The sequence below is a fragment of the Monopterus albus genome, unplaced genomic scaffold (assembly GCF_001952655.1).
Source record: "Monopterus albus unplaced genomic scaffold, M_albus_1.0 scaffold194.1, whole genome shotgun sequence".
NCBI lineage: Eukaryota > Metazoa > Chordata > Actinopteri > Synbranchiformes > Synbranchidae > Monopterus > Monopterus albus.
Window position 1 is genome coordinate 954,810 of NW_018128074.1, and position 24,788 is coordinate 979,597.

The window sequence follows — 24,788 nt, forward strand, 5'->3', positions numbered from 1 at the left end:
TTTCCATAAGTGGGGTAAAACTATGGAATAATTTAAGTGTAGACATAAAAAATAGTAATAGAATTGATGATTATGTTAATGTCCCCGTGACAATAAAAAGAACTAAAATTGCAACTAAAAACACTTTTTTTATTTAATTGCTTGATCAATAACAAAAGTCATAAAATAGTGACAAATTTCCTGGGGCTCTAGTCTTCAGATGTCTTCTTCTGTTTAAACATAAATATAAAGGTATGTGTCAATCAAGATATATGCAGGAACAGGTTTAATGTTAGATGGGGTGTGGTGTATGAATGTTAACACTTTGTAATAATTCTTTAGTATATTACTTGTGTGGTGTAGAAGATAATTATTTATCTAGAGATATTGCTTAGGATTTAAAAGTTGTAAAATGATGTCATGGGGTAGGACTGGATAAGTCTGACTTCTTCCTTCTCCATTCAAGCATGTACTAGGTATAAGCAAATTGATTTTGGACTATTATTGTTGGATATGTGTAAAATTACATGTGTTGACATAGCAACTGTTTTTACATGCTTGAATGAATAAATCAAATCAAATCAAAATCTTTGCAGGAATAACAACACATGATTAATTTAACATTTAAGATAAAACTAAGTTGATAGCTATATAATTAATAACTCTGCTTTTTCCTAGCAGACTCTATCAGTTAAAGATATATATAGTCAGGCTTCTACTTAAAAAAGAGTAAGTACAAAATTATCAGTCTGCTGGTTGAAGAAATTACTCTTATTCCTCTGCTTCATGTTCTGTAACAGTGTGATAAGACACACACTGACCTCCAGTCAAGTAGAACTGTAGAAACATAGACAGAACATACTGTACAGTTGACATTTGTCACAATTTTAGCAAGTTTTAATCAACAAAAGTATTTGGATTCATTAATACTTTACCTCACTCTCTGGTTTTCCTGAATACTTGATATTTTTATTGGCTGTAAATTTGACATCTCATACAATAATATTGACCTAAAACCAAACATGCAGTGAGGCCTTAAAAAGTTCAAAGTACACTGATAACCACCAATCAATGTCAGAGTGTTTGCTGTGGCTGTACAAAGTAAAGGTGAAACCTTTGCTCATCTACTAAAGCATTCAGTCATGTTAATATACATCATCATGCTACATCACTGTTTATAAATGAATACAAAATCCCCTGAAGTGTTTACACCATGTTCAGTTATATATTTGTTTCAGATCAAAATTTGCTTTGAGATTTAATGTATGAAGTGGCAACAAACAGTCAGCTCAGAACAGGTGTCACACAAGTACTCATATTCTTAAGTTGTAGTAAGAGTGTAAAATACTGTAATACATGTACAAATAATTAACAAGTAATTAAAGATAAGTTACGTTTATTTGATGGGGTAATTAAAGTAGTTACATGTTACACTTGCAGCAGGGTAACTAGTAATCTGGGGCAGCTGTGGCTCAGGAGGTAAAGCAGGTGGTCTCCTAAGCAGAAGTTTGATCCCTGTCTTCTCCGTTCCGCATGTCGTGTCCTTGAGGAAGACACGGAACCCCCAGTTGCTCCAAGTGATGTCACCGGTGATGTGTGGGTGAATGGGCAAACAGTGTCAAAGTGCTTTGAGTGTGCTGCAATGCATCGAAAAGCACTATACAAGTATTAAGACTATTACCATTTACATTTCAGAAGTAAGCTACCTCTCAGAAGTTTAGTAGGTAAAGTCAGGAAGTTCAGGTAAGTGCTCACTCTCAGGACGCTTGTTTGGGCACAGTTTGAATGATCAGTGGAGCTGATTGGAAAGCAGGAAACAACAAACAGGTTAGTATGGGCAGCGGGCTAGTCATAATTAAGGAGTAAAATAATTCAGTATGAAGCAGAAAAGCAAATCATTTGTACAGAAGACAGACTACTGACCAGATCCAGGAGTGTGTCCTCTCTCTCTCCCTGTACCTTTTTGCAGGTTGCCCTGGAGCTCTACATCTCTGATGAGCAGTCACCAGCCACATCGACCTGATCAGTGTTTGATTGTTGTGTTTAAAGTCATATGAGACCCTTCTGCACTGACAATCTGCATCTATAAATTATTTTAAACATGTTGCTAAATATAAGATGCATGCCTATGTATTTCAGTTTTATAGGCGCATGAGCATGTAACTGAAAAATACCTGTCTTTATATTTTTATAAAACAGGTAGTTTGTTGTTGTTCTATTTTATTGTGTAATAAAATGGAAATCATCAATAGTTGTCAGGTAGCTTTTGGGTTAGAAGGGTATTTTAGTTCACATATGAGTGTTACTTTGTACATATCAGACAAAGAAAAAGGCTTTTTTGAAACTAAAAACATAATTTTCCTTAATGGAAGAGGTTATTCAGTAAGAACAAACAAACAAATATTATGTTTAATTACACCAGGGCATTTTCAACAAGATTACTTCTATTTGAACATGTACTGGAATAAAGAATAAAGTTTTAGTGTGTGCTGAATGTGCTAAACCCCATCTCTATGCCTCCTGGCTTGTGTCTGCTCTGCATTATGTAGTTATAGTGAGAGAGAAATTCTTTAAACACAGACGATTAATGGATGAAACAACACGCTGTCTTTTCAGTGTTGCATGTTGAGCTTTCTAAAACAACAAAAACACTGGCTGCCCTTATTTACATTATATGTGTTAATAAGAGCTCTTGACTGGATACATTCTTAATTCTTAAAGAACAGCTCTTCATATTCTCTGTTATCAGAAGGGATTCAAATATAGTAGCTGTCATGTCTTACAAGCTGTTACTCCTCCTATGATCTATTCATATTCTATAAATAAAGCTCAGTGTGCAATAGGGGCGTTTTGAGATTCATCTGTCATACACATTCAAAAGCATTTAGTTAATTTCTCAGATAATATCTAAATGATTAAGTTTATCTTTGATCATATTACATTTGTCAGTTGTGTCTGAAGATAGTGCCTGTGGGTTATTAGAAATCCAAACATGAAAATAGTTTAGTTAGAAATCATTTTGACTTATACTATAAAACAAAAATGAGTACAGCCCTGAACATTACTATAACACTAACAACATTACAGATTGTAAGGAAATTGCCTCTCCTGCCATGCTTCTTGATTGTGAGACTTATCTTTTCATCCACTATTTGGGTACAAACTTGTACTCACAACGTCCTTTGTAAATATTCTCTTCTCTACACATCTTGCGCTCATGTAGCCCCACATCTGCACACTCCCACCTCCATGTCACAGTCTGCATTGTGCAGTCAGTGCTGGTCCAGGCCCGGTCCATGTGAAACACGCAGGACCCATGTGGCTCAAACTCATTTATTTTGGTTTCATTTTAGGAAGAAAAACTCAAGATTCATAAATGCTGTAAAAATTTGGTAAAGTTCCCAACTAAGCCCACGATCAGCATTTTGCCTTGGATTTAGCAGTCGCACTGTGAGCACACAGGTTATCAAAGTCATATTCCAGACCTCACGTAGGCCTATAGTTTCAACTGCAGAGCCTTGAGGAAAAAAAGCCAGTTCCATTTATTGTTTGGCTATTTATTTTTTACCTTATGACAGTTTAGTTTAAATTAGGTTGACCTTGTGAAACCTTTGTATAAAATATCAAAAACCTTTGGATTTAGTCACATGATGTGATGCACTGAATGGCAGAAAAATATAAGCAGACACAGTTGATCTTTCTCTGTTGTTGCTACGATTCATTTTGTCCTGGGATATACAGTATGTATAAACTAGTATTCAAAATAAATGTATTGTGTGTTCGTCAGTGCTGTTGAACAGTGTTCAGGACACTCCAGTTTGACCACATGAAATGCACAAGTGCACTTGATATCAAAGGACACAGGGACACATTATGCAGATAATTTCATTAGCTCGTTGTTGTACAGAACTGGCTCTCACACTAGTTACTATAAATCTAGACGTCTCACAGCAAAATTCACAAGCACCAGTAACACATGTATCACATAAAATGTCCATTTTACCTAGTCATTTTATTTATGTGCACTAAAACGTGAGCAACTTGAAGTACACTATACACTTGGTCTCACAGTGTCGAGCAACAATAATGCAAAATGACAGTACAACTACACAGCTACACCACCACAAATAAAACCTGAATTACAGTAAACCTAGAAAAATATCTGCAGGTCTCAGGAGTCAGTAAATACTATTTAATGGGTGGAAATAATAGGCAACCCAATAATTAAAATGAAATATTTTCACAAATAATTTATCATATACACACCGTTTATAGCTACTAATGAACCCAACAAACCCATCGTAGCCTTTACTGAGAAATGTTGAATGTGCTGGCATCATCATCATCATCATCATCATCATCATCCGTTACGTTACACCTGCCGGTGGTTTGGGTATTCACTTCCTCTTGCTCAGTGACCTGCTCGTTGCCCTCATGGGATAAATTCTTCATCAGGCTGTAGAACATCGGCACATCGTACTTGGCCTCTTCCTGTTTTTGTCGCCAGCTGCACTTGCAGAGCTTTTTGAATGCAACACGAAACTTCTGAGACATTAGGTTGTAAATGATGGGGTTGATGGCGCTGTTGGCATAGATGCACATCCGGCAAAAGAGCACAAACCAGGCGTTCTGATAAGGTGGGTTGATGAAGGAGTTTACCAGCACCAGTGTTCGATACGGCATCCAGAGCAAGGCGAAGAGGACCACCACCACAGCCAGCATCTTTGTAATCTATAGAGAGACAAAGGAACAAGACGCAAAAGAGTGTGACACTAATGCCATAATGCACAACTAGCTTAACATGACTCACTGTAGCCCCGACTTGTGACTTTCATGTGTTGCATATATTCAAGTCACAGAGATCATCTTCCCTGAGCGTTCAAAATTGAAGCTTGCAGAATGTTTACACCCTGTACAGTCACTTCATAACATTCACCCAATATATGAAGGTATTTCCTAGATCCTCATAGATTCTTTGAATGAAATGGAATCAAAAACAATCTGGTCCAGGCCAGGAAAAATATAAATGTTGTCAGTTTTTGAGTTACAGGACTTGCTTTGCAGATGATTTTTGATACTGTATCATCTTGCTTCCTTCTCAGGATTAACATTGTGGGTACAATTTACTAATTAGCACTAAAAGCTAAGTGCAGCTGAGAGCAATGAGAATGGTGTTAATCCTCAGAGTCAGTAGGATTCATCTGAATGTCTTGGGAATCCATTCGCTGTTGAGACATTTTGTAGCGCATAGTCAAGGTTTTAACTTGGCAGTTTCTTTTTGCATTAACCACAAATACAGTGTGATGAGAAATGATTTGCCTTCGTTGCTCTAAATGGTGTGTCAGTCTAGTCTCTTCAGTACCTGTTTCCTCGCAGAGACTGCTCCCTTGTTGATGCTGTTGGAGTGGCCCCGGTGAACCGACCCTCCTCCGCATTGGTCATTCAGATTTGAGGGCAGAGGGCTCATAAACAAAATCTGTGCGATGAGCCCGTACAGCAAAGTGGCCACAGTGAGAGGGATCACATAAAACAGAGTGAAGTCCAGGAAATAGATTGGCATGTAGAGGCTCCTGGAGACACGGTAGCCACAGGTGACCACCACCCCGTTGGCATACACAGTTTCATCTGTGTCTACTAAAAAGAACCACATGATACAGTAGAGTGAGGTGAAGATCCAGACTCCAGTTATGATCCTCTTGGCCCGGGAAACAGTGCATATGAGCTGTGCCTTTATAGAGTGACAAATGGCAATATATCGTTCAATGGTGAACGCTGTGATGGAGCAGGATGACACGTTGATGCCCAAATACTGCAGAAAAGTTATACACACGCATCCAGTATATCCATAAATCCAGAAAGCTACAACATCAGAGATGTTGGGCAGCCCTGCAGCCAGGAGCACAATGAGGTCTGCAACAGCCAGGCTGACAAGGTAACAGTTGGTCGGGGTCACCATGTGTTTAGTGCGCAGCACGACCAGCACCACCATGATGTTCCCAGCAATTCCAACTCCACAGATGAACAGAGTTAAAAATATTGTAATGATCTGTTCTTCAAGAGGCTTCAGGGGCATTTCTGTTAAATTTACGACCTGGGGGACATCCTCAAAGATGGTTGTGTTGTTTTCCATTGTGTCCAAGTCCCGCAGCTAAAATTCAGTTGGTCTTCAGGGTCACAAAGCAAGAATCCTACAGACAGAAATGAAAAGAAACAACAGTGGTTGCCACTCTAGAACAAAGGGCTGAACTGCAATGATTATACAGAGCTTTTTACACACTTTTGAGACTTTTTTTAACTTAATGTTATGATGTGAACTAAAGACAAGAAGGGAGGGATGATAGAGAACATTTAATCACTAATATATACTTTAAGATTAATAATGTTGGTCCTAGTAACTTCTTGACTGCAAAGGAATAAATTAAGCTCTGAAACAGTGACAGGATTGTTGTCCTCTACATATCGTAATGCACAGGCACACACAACACACTGCACACACTAAAGCCATCATTTGCAGCTATCTGGTGTCTTATTTTTTATGGAAAATTAAAATATAATTCTGGGGGAAGTGAAAATAAATTACTCTGTCCTGCTCTAGCAGACTATTGTCTCTCTCTATATATAACTTGTTAAAACATCTACAACTGATTCAATTAAAAAATTATATTATGACAAAATAAGTATTGCTATGATAAAAAAAAAAGAAAAAGGTAGCTTACCATCATTTGCAGCGTTCACTCTGACGTGGTCGCAGCGCTCAGGTGCAGTCAGCCTAGAAACACAGATGCCTGCTTCACCCTCCTCCAAATCCACTTTAGTCGTCCTCATGCAGTATAACTCTCTCTTGCTGTTTGAGTGCTCCCCTCCCTCCTTTTCACATCGCACATCATTATATCCTCACAGCCTTGGATAGCCACCAACTTAAAAATCAATTCCACCTCCCCATCCAAGCTCACAATGTCAAGTCAAGCACTATGACCATGGCTGTAACCACAACCTGCAATTACTGAAAGAACATAGGATGTAACCTACAATTCAACTCATCATCCACTGCACTGACTGGCCATTGAATTAAAATGGTGCTAATTATGAAGCTGACCTTTTTCTTTTTGCCCCTTGCATACTTATTTTAGGCAACACTTCATCTTGAGCTAAAGGACAAATTAACAGCGTTGGATTCTCTGGTTTGGCAAAGATTCAGGAGTGAAGAATCTTGTTGCCTGAGGGACAAACGGAAGCACACTCCCAGATTCTTGCTGGCACATTTGGGAAAGCTTTCACAGCTCCCGGCAGCCTGACTGTGTCATAGAAGCCCTGATACAGCCTGGTGATCCCAGTAGCTGAAAATATTAGATCAGAACTTGTCATCCTAAACAAACAAAAAGGAACAAAAAAAAGTTTTTAACACGAGTATGGAAACCTCTCACAATTGCTCGGTGGCAGGCTGCCAGTGTGAATACTAATGCTTGCATTTTCATAGAAGAATAGTTTTCACTGGCAGTACATACAGGCTGCCAGGCTTCCTCTAATGGACAGATCACAGCTTCACAGAGGGGCAAAATAAATCCTGCGGCTCAGTTCTTGTCCAGGAAACTGCCTGACTGAACTGCTGCATGCTAAGGAGTCTGTGCTGCACTGCGTCTGAGCATGTTATAATTACTGTGCTCACCTCCAGCTGTCCACACGATTTAAGTCTTTATCTTATTTATTTCTTAATGCCATGCTTGTGGGCCAGTCAGTACAAACTTAAGCTGTGCATCCAACAATTGTTCAAACCCACTGATGTTTATTTCAGCTTCAAGTGGACACCCCACATTTATCAATAATCAGTCTTTCGGTCCAGTTCATTTCCAATCTGAATAAATAAAATACAGTGTGTCCCACACAGAGAAAGCAGCACTTTCCTGGACAAACAACAAATCATCTACTATATTTTGAGACAACCATGAAGTGGAGAAAGCCAGAATTAAAAATAGACCATAATCTGGTGTTCTATTATTATTCTAGGATGGGGTTTTAAAATAAACTCCTGAAGTCTCGTGGGAATCTGAATCAAAAGTGAGCTGATATGCAAAGTGCTTTTCCTGGGAAAGGAAGTGATTTTTTTAGTAAGGGCACAATGATTAAATATGTTTAGATTGATTAGAAGACTGACACTGCTCTCACATCTTACCTGAGGGGAGAAGTAATGCGCTTTGTGATCAACTTCATTCTTTATGAGCTGAAGGAGAATCAGGATTGGGAAGTGTTGTAGGACTGTGAAGGTAAAAAGGGGAACTTCACTGAACAGTCACTGTCATGTTTGTGTTTGTGGGTGTGAAACAACTCTTCTCTAAGTAAACCACACATGACACAGAATCATATGGAGTGGCATGATGCTTGCACACAGTCAGTGTGACTTGGGTCACTAGGGACACATTCAGAGCGACAAAAGATGTGGTCAGATGTGATGTAGTGTGTCGTATTTGTCTCATTTAGTGTTGACACCAGTGTGATCACAAGTTTTTTAAAGTCCCCCTCCACTCAACAGAGTATATCGCTGGCCACTAGAAAGATCTTTTTTACACTACAATTACTTTCTATAGGGGACAGGTGGGTGGATTTTGGGGGATGGGTGATGTTTGACTGTATCCAGGCTCACTACTGAACCATTTTGCTTATTCTACACTTTTCTCCACTTTGTCAAGCGAACAGACTGTAAAACTGATAACTGTTGCACATTCCGTTCCTACGTGTAGCTGCAGGTTGGTCCATCCACCTACATGGAGCTCAGGTGCACCCAATCACAGGGCTTCAAATACGCAGTGTAGCATCTGAATTGACTGCCAATCAATAGTTCTTTAAAGGTTCTCTAATCATATGAGAAGTAAAAATCAAAAATTTAACATGTTTGTTATGTTTCCATCCTTCTCCTCTGTCACTGGACGTCATGTCAGGCTGCACACCCTGGTTGCCATACTGTATATTACCAACTGTACAGTGACATTGTTCTTCTCAGCTGCCAACCAGATAAAATGTGACAGCAAAGCCTTAGTGGTGACACACAGACTGAACTGTCCTGAGCTTTCCTGAAACATCGCTGACTAGCCTGAATTAAAGAGTGCAATCATTTCAGCGTTAATGAAGTCATCATGGTTTACTGCCTGTCCATACTGCTTAGTTTGCATTGTTTGCACTGTTTGTTGCTGTTAATACTACTTAGTTTGTTATACTAGCCTTATGTTGGTTTACTGTTTACTTGCCCCTTGCATGGGGATATGTACGTGCACATTGAGAGCCAATATACCAGAGTCAAATTCCTTGTGTGTCCGACACACCTGGCCAATAAAGCTGATTCTGAGATGAAAATCTTCTCCGCTGTGTTGCCTGTCACTTTCTATGACTTAGACAGAGTGGATGGGTTGGCTGCTCTGAGAGGTTGTATTCCTGTTGTATCTGGTCTGTCTTCTGTCTGTCTGTACATTTGGTTTAACTTTAATGCTACTGTGTCTACCAACTGTGGGTGGTTGTACACATGCACACATACCGTACACTAAGTACTATATTTTGAAACAACCATGAAATGGACAAAACATCAGTGCACACATGCCATACACTAAGTACTATATTTTAAAACAACCATGAAATGGACAAAACATCAGAATTAAAAATAGATGATAAACTGGTATGATTATGATTATATTATGATTCTGGGAAGAGGTCTTAAAATAAACTCCTGAAGCCTCGTGGGAATCTGAATTAGGAGTGAACAGATATGCAAAGTACTTTTCCTTGGAAAGGAAGTGAGTTTTTTTTTAGTAGCACACTGATTAAAATGGGCAAAAAAAATGATTGGATGTATGTCTGAAACAGATTCATTTAATCTATTATAATAGTCTAGGCCAGTACAATATTCAGATGATTCATTGTCAGATCTAATCTATTACCACTCATTTCCTGGCAGGAGCCACAGTATTATTCTCTGTCCTCATCTATCCAAAGCTCCACAGTGGCATCTAGTGTGGTTGAGGGGTAAAAATAAAATTAAGTAAAGAAATAAGCCATTAAAATGTATTCACGGATCGTTAGATGCGCGTGCACAGGTCGCCTGACACAAGTTGCACGCCCACGTGGGAGTTTTTGAGAGGATTTTCTCGCTCTGTATGGTGCAGGACAGGAGGGAAACTCTGGCATTTGGCTTTTCACGTTCTTTTCCAGAGATAAATTTGCTGGAAAAAAGCTTTGACAACTAAACGTCCGAGTTTTCGACCTGTATTTAAACGCACCATACGTTTGTGGATCTCAATACCTCGCACGCGAGCGTAACGTGATTCACGTGTGTCAGGCAGTCTGTGCACGCGCATCTAACGATCCGTAAATATATCTTAAAGAAATGCACACAGAACATCGTTTTTACACATTTGTGAATCAGGTTTTTAATTGTAGATCGACAAACATCTATTTGTGGCCTTCACGAGACACATACAAATCGGATTTTACACGTTAGTAACCTTGTCAGGATTTGTAAATTGCTGAATACATGTTTGTGGCTAGTTGTGAGAGTATTTTATACCCAGAAATATGTGCTCTGTGACCTTTGTGTGGTGAATTAAAAAACCTTGTTACTGGGTGTGTTTGTGTCAAGCAAACACGGTAGATGCAAACTGAGCAGATGTGGTGCCACATCTTAGAAAACCACATCAGATTTAAGTGTGAGCGCCTAAATGGAGGCTGTCGAGCGTTGATACGCTTGTAGGACAAAAGGTGTTATGGCAGTGACTCATGCACAGGATGCTCTATCTTCCATTTGTGTTGCTAAAACAAACCCCGCACATGAACACCAATCCAAGAAAGACTGCAGCGTGGGAAACAAAGGTTCAGAGCCAGGCTAGCAGCTCTGCTGTATTTAGGCACAGTGGTGCTTTGAGCTAATGTCACTACTGCATTGAACAGTAATGAGCTCGCCCATGGGAAACTTAAACAGAAACAGTCTCTTTTTGCTCTTTTCTATTCAGCTTAACTTGTATTTTCTTCATCAAGTAAGCCATTCTCTTCTCCTCCTGCTCTCTGAAAAAGGACGCAGAGATTTTCCTGCGCAGGCGTCGGGCATAAACCTCAAGAAACACCAGGGAGTAGCTCATTAACCAAAGAAACCCCAGCAGCAGTGTGACTCCCAGGTTTGGAGCTGAAGTTTTCACATCACAGAGCGATGGCTCGGGGCTGAAGGTCCACTTGTAATCCCGGTGGAAGTTTATCACCTCCTGTGTGTTGCAGGATGTTGGAATAATACATAAAGCAGGGAGAAATGATTGAACCTGAAAGCAAAAGAAATTCATGTGAAGCCTAAATGTGAGGAAGCATAGCATATATTGCAGGTACAATGAAGGAGCTGTGGCGGTGAAACAGTGTGTGTGCTGTCTCACCTTATAACTGACACTTATCCCAGCAGATGTAGGAGGAAAATCCAGTAACCACGGCAATATCACCTGAATTATATGATACACAACATGATCCAAAGCCACAATTAAAGTTATTGCAATGTAATATAATGTTACTACAACTAGTGATATAAGACAAGAGGTACATTCCTGACTTGTTATTCTACAGCTTGTGGCACTGATTTTATTTGTAGCTGGCCTTTGGCTGCCAGCAGGAGCAGCTTCTTTCAGGAGCTCCTGGGAGAGGTAGCCATTATCAAACTGAACTGACGTCAGATAAGATTTCAAGTAGCGTGCAGATTCAAATATTAGTAAAGCAACAAAAATAGCAGCAAGGATCCGGTTCGACAGCAGTTTGCATTCTTTCAGCAGGTTCCTGGCCTGGGAGAAGTTGACCTCTATTTGCCCAATCATCTCAGTAAACCTGCTTTTGACTGCTGACACATTAACATGTGTAAAATCATCCAACCTCCTCAAGTTAGTGACAATGCTTAAGTCTTCTCTCTTCACCTTGATGGCTTGTTCAACAAGGTCTCGCTTCGCTTTGTTCAAAGGATCAGACGTGTTTAATAAAGTCTTTGTAAAACCCTCAGCGGTGCACTTGAGGATGTGTGCAACTGCACCTATGTTAACTGTGATGTTAGGGATGACGTTCAACACTAAAATCATGACAGAGGCAGAGATGAGGAGTTTGCGTCCCTGTTTAGTACAGACAGTGGGCAGAGTCATGGTTAGCACGCAGCGCAGAGGGTGGCAGAGGAATGAGACCAGAAACATGGCCACGCTGTAAACGCAGGAAGTCTGAGTAGACGCTTCATGGTCGTATTTTAGAGTCTTGGACAGCCAGTGGTGAAGCAGGCCGCCGGTGATGATGGCGAGGGTGAAACAGAGGGACAGCAGAGTGAGGACGTCTCTGCCAGCAGGTGTAGGTGCAGAGTAAACATCCCAGAGATACAGCAGGACAGATTTTACAGTCTGGCTGTAGGATCCTGATCTTCTCCTGAGAGGAACAGATACAGTCTGAGCAAAGTCAAATAACAGTTTAACTATGGTGAACGCACACCAAAATCTACTGTAGGTGCTGGTTAATGCACTGAACAAAAATGAAGATGATGGCACGCTTTTAAAATTCCATAATTTGTTAATATAATCCACTTTTTGACCATGACTTCCCCAAGGCTAAGAAAGAGCAATATTTATTGACAAAGCATGGTTCATTTCTGTAATACGATGATGCCAAGATTCCTGGAAGTCATCGTTTCTGGCTGCTTTTGCTAAGAAACTGTTACAAAACTTTGTTTTTAAAAATCTCATTCTCATAAAGAATAGAAAAAAATTTCTCTCTCAAAATGTTGAAAATGTTCCTTAAATGAAAAACTCAGAGGAGAATCAGTTCTGTAAAGCATTTTTTTTATATGAAGTTGATCATTAAATTATAATGAAAACATTTTTTACAAGATATTTTTCATTCAAGTTGTGTAATTTTACAGAAAATGATATTATAGATAGATAGATAGATAGATAGATAGATAGATAGATAGACGTCATTAGACCATGTAGGCTGAATTAAAAATGCTCGACTCTTACCTGAGGGGAGAAGTAATGTGTTCTATGATAAACTTCATTCTCTATGAGCTAAAGAGAAACAGGATTGGGAAGTGTTGTAGGACTGTGAAGGTAAAAAGGGGAACTTCACTGAACAGTCACTGTCATGTTTGTGTTTGTGGGTGTGAAACAACTCTTCTCTAAGTAAACCACACATGACACAGAATCATATGGAGTGGCATGATGCTTGCACACAGTCAGTGTGACTTGGGTCACTAGGGACACATTCAGAGCGACAAAAGATGTGGTCAGATGTGATGTAGTGTGTCGTATTTGTCTGTCAGTTCACATTTAGTGTTGACACCAGTGTGAGGTTGTATTGCTGTTGCATCTGGTTGGCTCGTAGACTTTCTTTAACTGCTTTGTTTCCTGTCTGTACCTATGGTGTAACGCTTACAACTCTGGATGGTTGTGTACATATACACACATACTGTGAAGGCTCAGGCCTCTGTCCTAGCCTCCATCAGGTGTTATGATATACTTTCTTTTTTCACACTGGTGTCTGTATTATATTTGAAAATGTAACATTTTGGTTATAGCTAACAAATGTAACAAAAATATTATCCATAAGGGTCTGGAAGGTAGGCCCACCTGACTGCGTTATCGCTTAGCCACACTATGATTTGTGGCTACACTACTGTTTCCATCTAAATAACTAACTGAAAAAAAAAACACAGTCTCAGATTTTTGTTGTTTTATTGGGATAGAAATGAATAAAAACAAGGATGAATTCACGTTTTTCCTGCCAGGATCCGTTGAACATTCTGCGGAGCTGTGGTTGCTAATCTTTACAACCCTCTGTGGAATTTCTCAGTGTAGTGGATGAATTTACAGACTGGCTGATGGCAAAAAGTGCAATATAAAGAAAACAGGGAGTAATTTGAGGCACAGCATGTTGCTGCATTTATTCAATGTTTGACAGAATGGGAAGCACAGGGAAACAAATCTGTGTTCAAGCACAAGTGACAGGTATATACTACTCTCCAAATACCACTGTATGAGCATTAGGTACAGTAGCAGTACTCTGTTTGCCTTTTAGTGATTGTTGATTTCTTAGAATTTAACCTTTCTATGATGTCTTACCAAGCAGCCACTATTCTGTGTAGTGTTATAAGAGCTTGTTGAATTACTGTTGCCTTCTGTTCTTCCTTTTGTGGACTGTGTGTTTATGTGTATGTTAAATGAATTACTGTGTTGCACATCCTATGGGGATTTCATGTACAGTAGTTTCCTTGTTGCTGTTTTATTTTATTTCCACAGTACCTTTGGTCTAACTTAGTGATATTCTGCTGTCTTTAACTTTTATTGGAGGTGTGTTCAGCTCACTGCACAGCTGTGCACCTACATCTAGTGATGCCAGAAGAGTTAGACCAACAAGACACTGTATAAGCCAATCTGTCCCCAACTCACACAAACACATGGGGTCTTTATTAGTCTTGTACAGTGATGAAAACATATTGGGATGTGTTTGAAATATTTTGTCACCAGTGAGAAAAAGGATTTTAATGTGGCTGAGTTATAGTTTCAGTTGTGATCAATACAAAATTGTTAATTACTGGATTCACAAAAAAGCAAAGTTAGAAATCAGCTTTGGTACAAGTCTGTGGAAAAGGTTGTTAGTGAGAGCTGGGTGCATCCTGTTCTGCTGCATCAGTTTTAGATGCGTTTTATAGTTTAACATTCGACGCTGAGTCTTTTGCAATGACCCGAGTAACCGCCACAGTTAACCGCTGTCATCAGGTTTTGTGACTTTAGACACAAAACAAACACAGCAAATCAATTTATAACTGTGTGCCTCTGTCCCTCTGTCTCTCTTTGTGTGTGCAGAGGCCACAGTGGTTAAACACGGCGCATCAAAACCTGAGGAGTGTCAGTTTCTATTACACAGCAAAACACAAGAAAACACCCCTTCTCTTAGCAACAAAGCTGCTATGTGCACTCACTACAGGCAAACTATGTACAAATAAATGATCATAGTACAGACTCTTTTTATTTGTAGCAGAACTTCTATGAATGCAAATCGCTTCATAACAAAATGTACACATTGATTAGTTAGGATTTGTTCTGTAAAGTAGAAACAATTTTATGGCTTTGGTCATTTTGTCATAAAATGCACAAATAAGTAACACAACCTCTTAGTGATTTTAACCAAAAATATATAACATTCATTTATTTGTATTAAAATGAATCCCAGAGGCCTCTCATTTCCCAGCAGAAGTCAACGTATAGCATTGTTCCATTCAGTCTGACTGAAGAAGATACACAGTAAAATAATGCAGCTTGTTAACTTGGTGCATTATTTTTAACTTAAAAATAGTAGTGTACCAGAACTAACAGTTCACAGCATGATATACTGACACTTGATCCTAAAAAGACACTTGAAAACAGTGGCATGAAAAAGTGAACCCTTTTGAATGACCTGGTTTTCTGCATTAATGCGATATAATGAGATCGGATTTTCATCCATGTCACAAGACAAACACAGCTTATAACACAGACTGTTCTAATCTTTTGTGCTTTTATTAAACACAGCCATTAAACATTCTCAGTGCTGGTGGAAAAACTAAGTGAACCCTTGGGTTTAATAACTGGTCGAAGGTCCTCTGGCAGCATTGACGTCCTGGAGCTGTGGCTCAGAGCTGCACGACGTCCAGGACGAAGTCTGCACCAGTCTTCTCACAGAGCTGCTTCAGCTCAGACATATTCTCAGGACGTCCGGGGCGAGCACACCCTGAGCTCGTTCCACAGCATCTCTGTTGGCTGAGGTCTGGGCTCCCACTGGGCAAAAGGTGGATTTTCTTTGTTTGAACTCAGAGAACTGTAGATTTACAGTGTTGAGTGTTAGATTTCAGTGTTGAGAGTCATTGTTCTGCTGCATTGAGAATTTGTTTTCCCCTTGTCCACACTCAGAGGCAGAAAAGCAGCCCCGCACCATGATGCTCCCTCCACTGTACTTCACTGTTGGGATGATGTCTTCATGTTGGCATGCAATGCCCTTTATACACCATGTGTAGTGCTGCCTGTTCATCTCAAACAGTTCGACCTTAGTGTCATCAGTTCACAACACATTTTCCCAGTAGTATTGTGGAGAGTCAAGATGCTCTTTGGCAAACTTCAGGTCTGCAGCTTCCTCTTCTGCCATGGGCACCATGCTCCATGGTGTGGTAGACTCATGGACAGAGATGTTAACCAGCTCCAGTGGTTCTGTTTTATCCTGCTGTCTTTATCTGTTACTCTGGGCTTCTTTTTCGCCTCACTGATGATTACGAGCTGTGCTTCTGGAGTCTGGGCGCCCACGTCTATGGAGATTAGCCACAGAGCTAAAGATTGTCAAACTGCGACCTGATGAGTATCTAAACTCTTTGAGATTAACTTTGTAACCCTTTCCAGCTTCATGCAAATCAACACTTACTGATCAGAGGTCTTCTGAGATCAGCTTTTAGCGAGGCAGGGTTCACATCAGCAGATGGTATTCAGTGTCTTTGTAAGCCAGAGTGGCTCTAACCCAGACCTCTGCTCTGGTTTCACTGATTGGACTCCAGGGTTGATAACACCTGTCACCAGTTCGCTTTTGTTGATGTCATGAGCCGAGGGCTTCACATGATTTTTCACACTGTGAACGTTTGAATGGTGAATTCAGTTTGAGCGAGAGTAATACAATGACTTGGGTAATGAAAAAGTTTGTGTTTCTTTGTTTAAATGAAGATCTGTTCATACTTTAAGACAAATTTACACATAAATGCAAATAATTCCAGGGTTCGGTTACTTTTTCTGGTCTGTGTGTAATAAAGTATCATAACAGGTAACAGCTGAAGCTCCCAGGAGGTTCTGACATTTTAGTGACAGTGTGGACATCTACAGGCAAACAGTTGTCCCTGTTTAGTGTTACATCTCTATACAATCCTCTGATATTTCCTCTCTGCTCATTCTGAGACCGGGGGAGTCATCAGACAGTAGCATTGAGCGACTGGACAGATGAGAAATGCACATCATCAATAACAGCAGACTTGTTAAGGGGGTGAGCCCAGTCTGGAAACGTGTCCAAGTTAAACATGGCAACACCCCATGTGTTCATGGCCAGAGAGACTGAGAGGACACCCAGGATGTTCATCACAAAGCCGGTCTTCACCTGAGAAGGCACAAGGACAGCTATAGCTGTGAGTTACATATTTTACAGTAGTGCCAACTACTGCTATGAGGATCTTACCATGTCTTTGACCATGAGATGCCCAGACGCAAAGGCGATGGAGTTGGGTGGCGTGGACACTGGCAGCATGAAGGCATATGAACATCCTATTGTGGCAGGTATCATGAAATACAAAGGGTTCACTGAGGCATGAATAGCCTGAAAAAAAAAACCACCAAAGCATTTAGATTAATCTCATAAACAATGTACAGAGCAGATTTTTTTCAATAGTTGAATAACACTCTTCAAAAGTTGGTTCACAGTATTTAGGCAATTATTGTTTAAACTCATAAAGCTTTGTTCTTCTAGCCAAGACCTAAAGGTGTGTAACAATAGTGCTTTACTGATGTCAAATGGGTTATGTATTGCACAGAGGTTAGCTGGACTGAACATTAACTTTGCCTATATCTTTTCAGTCTTTTGAAATGTCTTTATGCTATATTTTATTGCAGGGGTTGAGAATAAGATTCAACTATGATCTAGTGTTTATTGCTGACTTTCTTTCCAGCCTGTTGCAGAACAAGGTCCATCAGCCCTAGTTTGCATGAATCCCTTCACATGGGGGCCTTTTTAGATATTTTATATATATATATATTACAAACATAGCAACACCTGCTGCAACAGCTTATTAAGCCTATTAAGCCTTTGGCCAGCACAGCTGGCTGGTGAGGTCAAATACAAACCCTGTTTCCTGTCCGGTTCATGAGTGTCTAGTTTGTCTACCTGGCTGTCATCTTAGACAACTGGAAGACATTAAGCTAAATGAAGTAAGTTAAAGATCAATCTTACCAGTTCAGTAATGACAGGTAAAAATATTATAATTGTGGCAGTGTTGCTGGCCAACTCAGTGAAACAGGCCAGGAAAGCAGTGATCAATATCACAGCTGCAGCAGGAGGGACCTTGGCCAAAGGTTGGAGGTGGCCTCCGATCCAGGAGGCAAGTCCAGACTCCTGCCAAACACCACAAGATCATGCTTAATGGTCAAAGATCAAATCAAACATAATAAAGCAAAGTGGAGACCAGAGCCAAGCAGAGCAGAGCAGTAGAGAGGAAACGGGACAGATGAGAGATACGTTTCAGTACACAGACTTGGGACAAAGCAAATTGTAAAGGAAGAGTGTGACAAGTGGAGAAACGCGCTTGTTCATTTCACTGCTGAGAGTCAGATGAGAAGATTAATATCACTCTCAAATACAGTTTACATTACATATACTGTAAGGCTACAGCCAGCAGTTGGTTAGCTTAGCTTAGCATAAAGACTAAAAACAGAGGGTAAGAGCTAGCTTGGTTTTGTCCAAGTGCAAAAAAGAAAACAAAATCCACCTTCTAGTGCTCATTATTTAGCACATTAGAAGTTGTCTAATCTACAGAAGTGTAAACATGACATGCTGGGGTTTTATGGGAGCTTAAGGTGTTAAGTAAGACTTTACCCTGAGAGGTTAGATTAAACAAAAAAAGACAACCAATAATTAGTGTAGGTGGGTTTTTAACCCTTGAAGAGGGCCAGGGTAGCTGTTTCCAGTCTTTATGCTAAGCTATGCTAACAGGGTGCTGACTGAAACGTCATGTTTAACAGACAGACACTAGAGTGGCTTTTCATCTAAGCCTTGGCAAGAAGGCAAATATTTCCCACTACTGCTGTAACTAATCTGAGAAACAGGACTATTCAACAAGCCTGATTTCAGTGGATATACACAGTTCCTACATATACCTCACAAGCTTTGGCCATAGCGAAGCCGCCTCCAAGCAAAAGCATAATATTCCAGGGAACAGTCTCCTGGGCTTTCTTCCATGATAGGAGCGGGACATAAGGAGTGTTTGAAGCTGAGGCAAAATACGGGAGGAAACAATACAGAACATAATTTTAATTTAAATTTTTTTTATACTATATACAGTGAAACAGAATTCAGTATAAAGCTGTTATGTTTCAGTGCTTGCAAATATTCATGATTTATTTATCTTAGGAATGTCATGTTTAATAGGCATGGTTACTGGTGCGTGCTGGTGCAATGAGAGATTAATGTAACGCAAATAAGCTTCAATGATGCCACTGGTTGGGCGGCACAGCAGCACAGTGGTTGGCACTGTTGCCTCACAGCAAGAAGGTTCCGGGTTACCATCAACCTGCGTAGCCCTGAAATTCTTCTATGCTGTATAATATTTTTAGTATAGCAACCCAAGATTTTCACTGACCCCATCTGCCCACCCAAAATATTTTCTGCATGTACCACTGCAACAAAAAATATATTTAAGTGAAATTTTAAGATAAAAAAACTAAGCCACATATTTTTCTCTGCAGTGTTTGATGTCTAATTTTTCTTGTGTACTGTGTTTTATACATTGATTTGATCATATCTACACTATATTCTTACATGTTTTGTGAAGTTTTGGTGAACCAAAGACAATTCCCTCACTCTAAAATTTGACCTACACTGAGAGGGAAACATGAACCCCAGGATTTGCTTATTTTTTGCTTGTGTCCAGTGGTTTATTTGGCCAGCTGAACATAATATACACAATAGCACACCCACGTGTTTCCAACATGTGCAGGACACGCCTGCGTGCATGCTCACACACACACACAAACCCCAAAGTGTGATATAATAAAGAGTTTGAGAGATTACTCTAATCACAGGAACAGAGAAACTACAGTTTCTTTTCCAGGCGAGAAACTTACTGAGTCTCTCTAATCTACTTTATTAACATTCCTCAGCTTATTCTCACTATTTTGCAATAGCTGTGCTAGAGACACAGACTGTCTTTGAATCTTTCACACATATTTGTCAGCAGTACCTTCCGACTGACAAGCTGCTGACTGTTTTCTTTCATCTCATTGATGAATGATGTGCTTATTTTGTCACACTGTTATCTTTTTTATTTATAGTTTCTAGTAAAGCATTAGTCAATAAAATAATGGTTTAATTTAAATCTGAATCATTTTTTCTTGTAAATTACATTTCCCTTCACAGGTGTGTTGTTTAAGAGGTCACTGACCTTGAGGGTCTAACCACCACCTCAGGGAAGGCTTCTGCGAGGGGAAGAAGAATAATATAGACACAATGATCACACCAGTAACTGCATCTGAGACGTACCTGCAGGACAACAGGACAAGGAGATCATTAACAGAGAAACACAGATAACAGGCAGCTCACAAGCAAAATGCAGTATATTGTGTTCTAACCAAGTGTACCTTACCCTTTTTTAAATAACACAGACCAGCCAGGGACAAATTTGGGGTCTCTTGTAAATAGGAGAACAGCAAACAATATAAAAAAGAAAGAGACGGCTCCCTCTGCAAACCTGAAATTGAGCATGTAGAGTATAAGTGAGTCGAATGCTCTGTCATAAAAATTTACAAATTTAAAGTCTATTGCATGAAATTTAAAGACATACACGAGTCCTCACTTTATGGGCCCTAGTTTTCTGTAATCTTCCACTATTAGAGCCTTGGCTCTGGCCTCTGCCTGGGATCTTTGCTCGTCTTTCTTGAAGCACAGTCTGCATAAAATAAGAACACACTGTGTGACACATGCTGTGTTTGGGAAAAAAGAAATGAGAAGAGCATTGCTCTATATTTATTTAAAAAAGAAAAAACTATTTCTGACTGTACATTTAAAAGTGTTTCCATCATATGAAATCATGACATTTGACCTTTACTGGTGATTGTTTGAGTAATTGAATAGTTAAACAAAAAGAAAGTACAGCTACAGTATTTTGGAGCTATCTTGATAATCACTTAATAGTTTCAGTAACATTGCCAAACATTTCCTTCTCAAATGAAAAGATTTGGTGCTTTTCTTCATCATGTATGCCAGTAAACTGAATATATGGGTTTTTGTGAATTGGTCGGTCAAAGCAAGTATTGTGAGGATGGAAAACCTTTTTTTTTTACATTTTCTAGACCAAATAATCAATAATCAATTAATTGAGAAAATAATTAGTCCAAAAAATTTGTCTGTAATGAGAATAATCATTAGGTGCATCTAGTAGTTAGCAATTGTAAAGAAGTCAATATAAATGTCACTTTAATATGACTGTACTGTCTAACATTTTTTAAACTGCAAAAAGAAAATGTCTGACATCGCATTACCGTGTGTTCAGTCCCCCGTAGAGAAACGCGATCCATAGCCATGCCAAAAACAGGAAAAGAAGCATGAGTGGGAAGGAGAATGCAAACCAAGAGCCAAAGTTGATAAGATCGCAGTCTGGAAAGTGGCTGCAAAAGCAAAGGACCTGGTTCCAATTATATTTAAAATGACTGTCTTAGGGTTTAGTTGTCTTAACTGTGCAAAATTAAAGTTACCTTTTCAACTGTCCAATCAGGATGAGGTTGGGTGCAGTGCCGGTCAGCGTGGCAGTCCCTCCAATGCTGGCTGCGTAAGGAATACAGATCAAAAAGCCTTTCCAGACCTTCAGCTGAATCTTCGACTCTGATTGGATCTCCTCCATGGTCCTCACCTCAGTCTGCTCTGTTTCATCCATCCTTTTGAAGTTTTAAGAGACTTATCATTATTTTACATAAGCAGTGGATCATTATATGAGCTTTCCCATTATATGGGATCATGTAAACCAGAAAAATGTTTTAAGGAACAGTTTTGCAATGTGGGAAATATGCTTATTTGTAGCTGAGATTATCATGAGATGACTGATACCACGTTCACATCTGTGCAGTAAATATGAAGCTGTTCCCCCATTTCCAGTCTTTATGCTAAGCTAAGATAACATATTCTGGTTGTAGCCTTACATTTAAATAAACATGAGATCGAGTTTCTCATCTCATTTCTCAAAACCTGAAACTCTTCCTTCAAACAACACCATCAAAATGCCATTTGAGTTAGATGCTGAGGTGTGTACAGGACCGTGTTCATCTTACTTACTGTCCTTCAGATAGTATTTGTTTTTCCGAGGGCACTGAATGCAGCTTTAGAGTAAGCTGATCTGAAAAACAAAGTGAACCAATGTTTGTGTCAGGTTTGCATGTTACAGTGACAAGAGAAAACAGTAAACTCTATGTAGTACAAACATGAATAACATTATGAGTTTTAGCTCAGAGGGGGCTGTCCCTTGGACATATTTAATATATTACTAAGTCAATAAAGTGTCATTAATCATCTACGGCTTCAGTATTGATCAACTTTGTGTTTAAGCAGTCAGAGTACTGGGAAAACTGTACAAAGAACACTTTTTAGATTACATATTAAAGGCTCATGCAAACAAGATAAACAGGGGACTAATCATCTCTGCTGTTTGTTTACACATTGTTGTAACACGTGAACACATTTTGACAATAAACCAACCATTTTAATCTACATGCATTGATTTTTTGATCATTTGGCGCAAGCTGCAAACACAGAATTAGCATATAATCACCTTTTAAAGCTGATAGGGCAAACCTTTTAGCTAACAGTTGCATGATGATTTATTACCCATCTGATGAAAGTGAGTCCAATATTCAGACTCTTAGCTCTATTTTTGGTCTTTACAAACTTCTAAGGAAATATCTCTTCACCTTTTAGTCTCTAAATGTGTCTGTCTGCTGTTTGGTGCTAAGCAGGTAGTGTATCATCAGGTCTAAGACCTTTTCCACCGAAAACAGCTGCCTGCTGGGCCAGAAAACCAAAACAGTGAGCTGGAACTAAGGTGTGTTGATACTGTAGCTCTCTGGGTTAATCACTGAGTGACTCCTTTAACATTAAAACCAGACATTTCATCCATTGTTCATGTAAAATTATTTAGAACAGCTTTAAGTAATGACATGAAGCCCATGCACGGATACTTGTAGTAAAACTATGAAAGTATGCAGCGTACCGATTATTATATCACTGTCTGGGTCCTCTGCGAACTTGCTCTTTTGTTTCAGGGTCTCCAGGTCTCCAAACAGATTCTCCAGGATGGCATTAGCAATGGGTAGCATCATGGCTGTGGTGGCGGTGTTGCTGAGCCACATGGACAGGAAGGACGAGGTCATCATCATTCCCAGTATGAGCCTGGGAAAATAAACCCACAATCAGAAATCTGTAAACACTGATCAGCATCGTGGATAGCGTCAAAATAAGCTGCCTGTACAGCACTAATGTTTGTAACAGTGATAGACCATGGTGTGTAACAGTTTGGTTACTGATGTGCTTTAGTTTTTGAACAGTGATGGAGCTCTATAACACAGAGGAATAAGATCAGACTTTGGAAAAACAAACACTACTTGTTATTGGTTTGGGTCTTTTCATTGGATTTACTGACAATGACATAGATATAGATTATCAGTACACTCATCATTTAAACATGCCTGCAGCAAAGTTTTCTCACCAGGCTGGTTTCACTCCAACAATGGTAAGGACCTTCAGGGCTATCCTGTGATGCAGGCCACACTCCTCGACAGATGACGCCATGATAAGACCACTGAGGAAGAGAAAATTGGTTTCGAGGAAGTATTGAGGGCATATTTGTTTGGATGGAAGAATTCCCAGTGTTGGGAAGAGGCAAACTGGAAGCATCGCGGTGACAGCCAGAGGAAGGGCGTCTGTGCACCAGAACACAGCCATCAGCACCACCACATAAAGACATTTTCCCTCCTACAAAATAAGCAATATAGTTGTTAATGTTCAGCCAGCACAAGAAAAGCCATCGCGGGATAACAAGAAACAATATAATGAGCTACAGGACTGTTTCACAGATGATGGACTATCTGTTTTTGGGACTACAGTATTAAAAATACTGTGCGTCTGTCTGAGAAAGAGATAAGTAAAATAAAATTCAGACCAGATACATACTGTAATGACTGTCCTAATATAAGTACAATAAATAAAACATGCCTAATTATTTATTCCATTAATTGTTTAGCTTATGAAACACACTGCTTGAGGTTTTATGACGGAGATATTCACTCAGTAATTAACTACCATGAACCTGTGAACAGAGTTCCCTGCAGACCTCCATCTTATATGTTATTAATTCAGGATAAGACCCCAAAACCTCTCAAATAACAACAACCTGCAGGTATTGTGGCAGATACCTCCTTAAACCCTCAGATGTTACTGTACTGGGAAATTTATATAAGCCAGTACACTCTGGCTCTTTGAGGAAGTGTTAAAGCCGAAATGAGCTTTCTCCGCAGGGCGGCCGGGCGCACCCTCAGAGATAGGGTGAGGAGCTCGGTCACCCGGGAGGAGCTCAGAGTAGAACCGCTGCTCCTCCACATCGAGAGGAGCCAGCTGAGGTGGCTCGGGCATCTGTTTCGGATGCCTCCTGGGCGCCTTCCTAGGAAGGTGTTCCAGGCATGTCCCACCGGGAGGAGGCCCCGGGGAAGACCCAAGAGGGAAGTCTGGGCATCTTTGCTTAGACTGCTGCCCCCGCGACCCGGTTCTGGATAAGCGGAGGAAAATGGATGGATGGATGGATACTTGACTAAACATTGATTATCATTGGTTAGACATTGATTAAACAGTAATTATCAATCAAATCTTTATTTTATGCATGGTACAATTATTTTTGTTACTTCCTTAGCCTGGTTTGGTTTGACCAGGCTAAGGAATGTTGGCCCCATCAAACCAGGACCTCCAGCATGCACTGGGGCGGTTTGCAGCCGAGTGTGAAGCGGCTGGGAGGG

The 24,788-nt window shown here is 39.9% G+C and overlaps 3 protein-coding genes across 4 annotated transcripts in view; all 3 read right to left on the reverse strand.

Annotated features, from left to right (window-relative positions):
• Positions 1-3,819: 3,819 nt before the first annotated feature.
• On the reverse strand, positions 3,820-6,770 carry LOC109970318 (thyrotropin-releasing hormone receptor). Its single transcript, XM_020617802.1, has 3 exons — positions 6,696-6,770; positions 5,342-6,167; positions 3,820-4,710 (listed from the first exon to the last, which is right to left on the reverse strand). The coding sequence occupies exons 2-3, from the start codon at positions 6,107-6,109 to the stop codon at positions 4,288-4,290; spliced, it is 1,191 nt and encodes a 396-aa protein (XP_020473458.1). The 5' UTR covers positions 6,110-6,167; positions 6,696-6,770; the 3' UTR covers positions 3,820-4,287.
• A 4,161-nt stretch (positions 6,771-10,931) lies between these two features.
• On the reverse strand, positions 10,932-13,018 carry ocstamp (osteoclast stimulatory transmembrane protein). Its single transcript, XM_020617792.1, has 3 exons — positions 12,981-13,018; positions 11,379-12,393; positions 10,932-11,270 (listed from the first exon to the last, which is right to left on the reverse strand). The coding sequence occupies exons 1-3, from the start codon at positions 13,016-13,018 to the stop codon at positions 10,932-10,934; spliced, it is 1,392 nt and encodes a 463-aa protein (XP_020473448.1).
• Positions 13,019-14,271: 1,253 nt separating this feature from the next.
• The window catches only part of slc13a3 (solute carrier family 13 member 3), a 12,344-nt gene continuing 1,827 nt past the window's right edge, over positions 14,272-24,788 (reverse strand). The window contains exons 2-13 of one of the 2 annotated variants that reach the window (XM_020617838.1): positions 23,489-23,754; positions 22,994-23,172; positions 22,063-22,123; positions 21,489-21,668; positions 21,276-21,401; positions 20,591-20,683; positions 20,381-20,485; positions 20,180-20,277; positions 18,897-19,009; positions 17,974-18,135; positions 17,206-17,343; positions 14,272-17,127 (exon numbers count right to left, since the gene is read on the reverse strand). In XM_020617838.1, the coding sequence (XP_020473494.1) occupies positions 16,945-17,127; positions 17,206-17,343; positions 17,974-18,135; positions 18,897-19,009; positions 20,180-20,277; positions 20,381-20,485; positions 20,591-20,683; positions 21,276-21,401; positions 21,489-21,668; positions 22,063-22,123; positions 22,994-23,172; positions 23,489-23,754 (1,704 nt within the window). In that variant the 3' untranslated portion in view covers positions 14,272-16,944. The remainder of the gene's footprint in view (positions 17,128-17,205; positions 17,344-17,973; positions 18,136-18,896; positions 19,010-20,179; positions 20,278-20,380; positions 20,486-20,590; positions 20,684-21,275; positions 21,402-21,488; positions 21,669-22,062; positions 22,124-22,993; positions 23,173-23,488; positions 23,755-24,788) is intronic. The other variant, XM_020617839.1, reaches the window with a different exon arrangement.

Excerpts from the sequence above, each read along its gene's own strand:
- LOC109970318 (XM_020617802.1), bottom strand. The coding sequence starts at position 6,109 with ATGGAAAACAACACAACCATCTTTGAGGATGTCCCCCAGGTCGTAAAT. Across the intron at positions 4,711-5,341 it reads CAGTCTCTGCGAGGAAACAG|ATTACAAAGATGCTGGCTGT; the intron begins GTACTGAAGAGA and ends GTCTCTCTATAG.
- ocstamp (XM_020617792.1), bottom strand. The coding sequence starts at position 13,018 with ATGAAGTTTATCATAGAACACATTACTTCTCCCCTCAG. Across the intron at positions 12,394-12,980 it reads CACATTACTTCTCCCCTCAG|GAGAAGATCAGGATCCTACA; the intron begins GTAAGAGTCGAG and ends TGTTCCTCTCAG. Across the intron at positions 11,271-11,378 it reads GGATAAGTGTCAGTTATAAG|GTTCAATCATTTCTCCCTGC; the intron begins GTGAGACAGCAC and ends TTTTGCTTTCAG.